The 7,063-nt window shown below is 53.7% G+C and overlaps 1 protein-coding gene across 1 annotated transcript in view; it reads right to left on the reverse strand.

Moving 5' to 3' along the window:
- The window catches only part of TCF25 (transcription factor 25), a 16,171-nt gene extending 9,494 nt beyond the window's left edge, over positions 1–6,677 (reverse strand). Inside the window, 5 exon segments of the mRNA XM_026857019.1 lie at positions 1,100–1,165; positions 2,643–2,767; positions 4,647–4,721; positions 6,383–6,586; positions 6,588–6,677. Of these exon segments, the coding sequence (XP_026712820.1) occupies positions 1,100–1,165; positions 2,643–2,767; positions 4,647–4,721; positions 6,383–6,586; positions 6,588–6,677 (560 nt within the window).
- Between the last annotated feature and the right edge of the window lie 386 nt (positions 6,678–7,063).

Genomic DNA, 7,063 nt, shown 5'->3' on the forward strand with positions numbered 1-7,063 from the left:
GGGGGGGGGGGGGGGGAGGGGGCGCGGAGGAAAGAGGAAAAAAAAAAGAGATATCCAACATGTCCCCCAGCTGCAGCCCTGCCACATGGAGCTTTTGCCCAGAGCTTTAACAGGTTTGCCTTCAAGACACTTTCACCCAGGCTCTGCCTCACTTGAACCATTCCTCTCTGGGCCGGCCAGTGCCTCCAGCATTTCCACTTCAATAGCTTCTCTCCCCTGTTTTTATTCCTGCCAAGTTCTCAGCTGCCTCTTTGCTTCAAACAGCTTCCCAGGTCCAATTAAGAGAGTCCCATATCCCTCTGACTCATCTCTCTTCCCAGCAGTGCCTTCACACGTCAACTGATTCAGTTTAAGCCGTGCTCATAAACGCAACCGATTTAATGGTTCGGGGCAGGAGGAATTCAGAAACCAAGGCTACTCTGAGAAAGTCATCTTCCCTCGTAAGAGACTGTTGCTTCTTCCTCAAGCACTAAGTATTTTCCCACAGACTCCCTCAGAGAAGGTTTCTCCTTCCACCATCGCTGCCCTGAGCTTATACCCTTCGTACATACTTTTTCCAACCAGCTCACAGAAGGGGGGATTTTCTGGGTAACACCGACTGCAGTGCAGCAGGTAACGGCACAGAGACCTCACACCTGAAAAGCAGCAGCTTCCCTGCACCCCTGAAAGCAAGTGCATGAGACCTCCCCCAGAAAATATTCAGGGTCCCCTCTGTAAGACATCAGAGACTTTGGAACAGCAACAAGAGACAAATGCTGGAGGAAAAAAAAAAAAACGTCTATATGAATTTGAATGAAAGGACTTTAGAAGAGTGTTTTGGTAGTAAATGAGAGGGGAAATCAGGAAAAGAAAAAGCAAATGCTAGTAAAAGCCTTGACAAGTCTTATGTCCCCTCCATATATACCACAAAAAAAAATATTCTCCTGTCCCAACAAGAGATGGGACAGGGGAATAGTGTCTTCTCGTTTAGTAAGACACCCCAAACCCCAACTTCCCTGCCCAGGTGTGGCACTGGGGGCTCAGTGAGCCATGCCAAGGGGAGGACAGACACACATCGACTCGGACTTTGGAAGGGTTTAATATTAAATTCTGGACTAACCTCTGATCACCAAGAACAGCACGAGCCCCGAAGTATCTCTTCAACTCATTCTCCGGATTCAAGTTTCTGAGAAGGTTGAAACATGAAAGAAAAGCTACCGTCAGTTAAACACAGCCAGAAGTCTCACACCGGCATCATCTCCATCAGCACCCAGCGCTCTGCTCCTCGAAGTGTCTCTGGCCAAGCCCCCGACCTGTCACACACGCCGCTGATCTGACACAACGCACGGAAAAAGAGACTAAAAAAGGTCAGAACAGGAGGCACTGCAAGCCAGTTGGAGCAGCTGCATGCTTCCTTCGTGCTCTGCTCCAAAGACAGGGAATACTTCTGCTGCCCTCTCCAGGGTACTCCCAGGACAGTCTCCGTTCAGGAGAAACCTGGAGAACACAAGACACCCGCTGCCGAGCTCAGAAGCAGCAGCCTGCAACTCGGGGCAAGCACCCTAAGCACTGCAGGGAGGCTGGCAAGGATTACGGTACATTTTTTTAATACAAAGAGCTGGTATCAAAGCAACAGTTTTCTTTACCATTTGGCCCAGATTAAGGGAGGTGTATTTCCGAGGGGTTTCTCCCTGCTGACCCGTGAGCAGGACTTGAAGACAGGGAGTGGGAAGGAGGAGATCCAGCCAACCCTCACCCACTCACAGATTATCCAGCCAAGGTTTTAATTAGTGTCTACTTGACCTGAGAAGTCACTGAAGTTTAAAGCCACCCCTAGATAAACAAACATTCTGCCTGTGCTGCAGGGTCCCCGAACAGGCTGCGCTAGCACCGACTGCCCACCAGCCTAGACTCAGAGTGACTGGAGGTTTCAAAACCGGGACTGGCAAGTTGTCCCAGCTACAAGTTTAAATGTTTTCTCCAATAACAGAAAGAGCTGCCAGTGTCTGCACCAGCCCAGGGCTCCAGAACACGCTGGACACACCAACCAGCCCATTCCTAACAGGTTTCCCAGTGGATACAGGCCCAGATGTTACAGGTCTCGAGTTTGAGGCAGGCTCATTCCTCAGCTCTTGGACACACCTGGCACTTAGTCTGCTTTGTTGATGGTGACGTGCAGGGAAGGTTACACAAGTCTAACTTGCTCTGCTGGTGAAATTAGCTCCTGGCACTGCTCGGCCCCCCTCTGAGGACAGCGCAGGTGGCGCTGGGGCTGCTGCTCACGGCGCCCGCTCTGAACACGGCCACTCACCTGGCCAGGAGAATCTGATGTCAAAGCTTTAAGCATCAAGGCTCTCAGTAGCTCTGCAGAGATTCTCCTGCAGAGTCTCAGAGTGTTTTAGGCTAAGATGGAGGCTAAGATGGCCCAGTTGCCTGCTCAAACCAGGCCTGACAGCGGGGAATACCAGTCACCGCTCAAAACCAAACACAGCTCTAAGAGCAGCGGTTCGACACGGGGACGTGCACATCCATTACCACAACTCCTTCCGAGCAAATCCTGAATTTGCAGCCAGATCACGCTGGTGGCTCCCATCTCCTTTTCTTGGGGGAACAGATACCCCTGTCACACCCAAGGGCCAAAATCAGGAAGGAAGCAGCACTACCTGTGCTCTACGTAGAGCAGAGGCCGGCTGTCAGCGATGATTCCGCTCTGGGTCTGCTGTGAGAGCCCACTGGTGTCCTCAATCTTCTCCAGCAAGCTGTCGATGTCTTCCAGGTCGTTGTCTTCCTTAAGACAGACACAGGCAAAGAGAAGGCAGTTATGACAGAGTGAGCCACCGCAGCACGCAGCTCGCACACCCGGCTCCTGCCAGGTCCCTCAGCTCATCCCGAGCTCCACGCGATACCGATGCAGCCCCTCGGGCTCTCTTAGCGAGGCCTCCTGCTCTCCTCTCGGCACTTTTATCCCACCTTCCCCACCCAATGGCCCCCCGAAGGGCTGGCTGCACTTCCTGCTTGCTCAGGGCATCACAGGGCTGTTGCTTTTCCCACCCTCGTGCGTGTGAACGCGCCAGCTGATCTATCTAGTGTGTGCAAGAGCCGGGGGGCTGGCTGGGCTGCAGTCTGCCCCCTCCCACCCAGGCTTCGCTGTGCTTCCTCACTCACACTGCAATCCCTGTGACAGCAGTAAATGCTGGGGTGCCGAGTTTAATCATAAATATTTCAATCATCAGCCTTCACCATCTACTCTCCACGGAAACATTACTGCTGCATCCCTCCTAACGAGGTATCAAACGCCGGGGTGATTTTAGCCCAACTCTAAGGCGTTGTGCTCCCGCCTCCCCCGTCTCCAAACCACCCAGAGTACCTCCAGCAGTGCACGCTCAACAGTTGTGTAACGCTTTTATCCTGATTTCCCTCTATTTTTCCCCCACAAATAGCAAGTGACGCATTTCTTAGGCGGCCGTTTCACATCCTCCTCATGATGTACGTGGGTGGAACACGGAATTCCATTCATGACACCCAAACAGCCCTGCGAGCTTGCCTTTTGCAGCTAAATATAGCCGCTCTGCGGGGAGCGGAGAGATGACAAGTTTATAATGTGCTTTGCATTGAAGTGCTCGAACAAAGGGGGTACTATCTCCAGCTAGCAAATCAAACTGCCTGCATCAGGGTTTGAAGTCTTCCTAGAGCCTGCAGCTGGCAGATGTCACCCTATCACCCGTTGGTTTTGGAGTGGGAGAGGAAACGAGCTCTTTGATCGAATTCCCTGCCTTGGGAGCTCGCCCAGCTGAATTCCCGGGGAGGAGGCGGTGGCCAGTTGGGCACCCTCACCGGAGACATGGCTCACCCACCCAGCACTTCAGCACACCGCAGCTCAGGATGTTTAGCAAAGGATCTCCTCCGAGGGAATCGCTGAGACTCTTAAACCTCAGCAGAAAATTAGTCCCCACTTAATTTCTATTGAATTTAAGAGAGAAATCCGCTTCGTCTCCTGGCCTAGCTGAGGTAGATAAAAGTATATTAAAACATACACATTTGTTTCTTATAGTTTTGTCCGTAACAAACGCAGAAACTGGGCCAAGCTCTGGCTCCATGCACACTTCCTTAGGGGTAGAAAGCTGAGCCAGAGAGAACCCCCGTCCCCCGCTCCCTCAGCGCTGAGGGGACGGAGCGGGGCCCCCCAGCAGCACCTTCACCTGCGCACGAGCAGACGAGACCCCGTCACCATTCAGAGGCTGAACTACAGCGACAGCATGTGGCTGGGCAGGGGGGAGAGGGAAGGTGAGGGAGGGCTGGCGAGAGCTCTGTAGGGCTCTGCAGAGCGGGAGAGCTACCTAAGTAGGGCAAGGAAAAGAGAATGGAAATGCAAAGCCCTCGCACGGTACCCACTCCCGCATGGAGCCTCGAAGCAGAGATGAAAGAAGGTGCTGCTGTGAGGATTTCAGCCCTAAGCATCTGCAGCAGAGCTGCGCCAGCCCCGGCTGCTCACAGAGCCACAGTCAAAGGCTGCTGTTGCTATTTCGTAATTTTAAATGAGTACAAGACAAAAAGGAGCATTCTTGCCACAAAAACCTTTCCTGAAACCACCTCAGAGTTGCCACTTCGTTCAATTCCACGGGAGAAATTAGCACAGTCACTCACTCTCAGAGCAAACGCAGACGTACCAGAGTCTCCCCTGACGAAGTTTTCTTGGTTTTCCTTTTCTTTTTTTTCTTTCGTGGCTTGTTACTCAACACAGGCTGCAAAGAGAAAGGGAGCAGCTGTCAGCACACCCCCACGGACCACAGGGATAAAAGCTCCATGGGGAGAAGAGCATTTCCCACAGGGATCAGCACGCCAGGAGGGCCCTTAAATGAATCCAACGTTCATCCTTTTGAGTTTGTCCGCGTGTGGAAGTTAAGACATAAGGAGAAAATGGAGTAAAGCACCAAAGGTTTTCAATTGTAAGGGTTAAACCTCAGCTGACTTTCAGATCAGCGTCTGAGACTGCAAAATCAGGCAAGAAGCAGTTTAGATACACCAGGTGTGGAAGAAACGTTTCAGTCCTCCTTCAGTCTCTCGGATAAACTTTATTTCTGTCTTTCTGTGAGCAGGACAGTTTCATCACTCCAATCTCCACAGAAACCAACACCTGCCCGACAGCCCTGAACGAGGCCGGCTCCTCTCGCCACAGAGACGCCAGCTCCCGAGGCCGCGTGGCAGTCCCTACCCCGACAGGCACGCTGCTGTCCTCGCTGCCTCTTCCCCAGGGCACACACAGCTACAAAGCACATTTCCAGGATTTACACAGGTAACAGAGCAAGTAACAGCGTGACCAGAAGCAGCCCCCAGCTCCCGAGCTGCCTTCAACACCAGGGGAATGTGCAGCCCCGACGAGGCTCTATGAAACAGCAGGGAGACACCCTGAGGGCTCCCACACTCCCACCCGGGAGGCTCCAAGCGCAGCAGCAGGTAACCCTGCAGCGTTTGCACAGCGAATTCACTGGCTCAGGCCTGCTGGAGTCACTGCTCAGGCGGGGACCGGCCAAGCTCAGCTCACACAGCACATCCAGAGTGTTCCCAAGCCCCTGGGCTGGCTGAGGCACCAGCACAGCCGGGCCATGCACACACAGTGGTCTCTGCTCCTCTGGCAACACCGCCTGGCACCCAAAACCCACGGGCACAGGCCCCAGACACTGAGCCTTAACAGGTGAGACCAGGGGGCCAAACCCCCTCCGCTCCCCCTGAACCTCATCTCCAGCAAGATACGGGCTGGACTTGTGATGTTTCATGTTAATTAAAGTGGCCCTTTCCTTACACACTTCCACAAGGAGACGCTTCTGAGCTGAGCACAGAAAGAAATTTTAACACAAAATGACAAAAAAAAGCTACAGGGAAGAACAAGCACACCATTTAGTTTCCATTACTTGGAGTCTTCACATCATCTCCTCCAAATCAAACACTTTGCTGAGCATCTACTCACCAGCCCAGCCCCACGCAGAGCACAGAGCAAAATTAATTGTGCGGTGAAGGGAGCAGAGAAGTGATCTCTGTTTCAGAGACCCCAGGTGCTTTCCTTCTGACACGCTCATGAAGACACAGCACAAGGTTTTACTTCAGAACCTTCCCTCTGCGTTGGAAAATCTCCGCGGATCCTAGGTGCAAACCATCAGCACCAAACAGCTCGTACTCCTCCAGGTCTGGAGCCCCACGCGCTCAGGTTTAAACTCCCTGATCACATCCCTCTTCCCGAGACTCACATCCTCATCCTCCAACAAAACCCAGGCGCAAGGGAAGAGCAACATATTGTCCGTCACCACAAAGCCCCTCAGTGCACACAGAGACAAGGAAATAAGACAACTTCGCCCCACGGCTCGCCTTGGCGATCGCCTTCGTCACTAAATCCCCGCAGTTTAGTTACCGTTTGGTCCGGCTGCTCTGCCTCCTCCCCATCTCTCTGCCCATCACCTTCTGTCTCTTCAGTTACAGCCCCTTCGTTCTTCCCTCCTGGTGCATCCCGCTCGCTGAGCAGGGCTTTCGCTCGCTCCTCTCTGGGTGGCAGCTCATCCTCTGACTCCTCGGCGGTGATCTGCGCAAAGAGACGGAGAAGCTGCAGGAAGAGCCAGTGTAGGGCTGCGCTCTGCCCTCTCCTGCGCCCCAGCAGGGGCTGAGCTCCCCAGGAGCTGTTCCACCTGCAAACGGAAGAGAAAAAGCATCGCAAAAGCAGCGCGGGGCTCAGCTGCCCAACTGGCTTCTCCAGGGTCGGAACGACGCATCCACCGCACAGCACAGCCCTATCCGGGCCCTGCTCTTCCTTGGGAAAAGCCTCCAAAACCAACCTTGCCTACGCCTGAACAGCCAAGCCTCAGGGAAGGAGAGGGGCCACTGGGACTGACCAAGGTGCCCAGAGAAGAAGGGCCTGGCTTTGTCACCCCAAGGACCCATCTGTGCCACCAGGGCCCGCCCGACCCCCAACTGCCAGCGCCACCATCTTGCAGGGTTGGGAAGGCAGCAGGAATATTCCCAATAACAGCTTCACCCGCTGTGTGACCACTCCGATCCTCAAGCCCAGCTCTGACAACATCCCACCCCAGGCCCCCCA

The sequence above is a fragment of the Athene cunicularia genome, assembly GCF_003259725.1.
Source record: "Athene cunicularia isolate RWA chromosome 11 unlocalized genomic scaffold, athCun1 chr11_part2, whole genome shotgun sequence".
In the NCBI taxonomy this organism is placed as follows: Eukaryota; Metazoa; Chordata; class Aves; order Strigiformes; family Strigidae; genus Athene; species Athene cunicularia.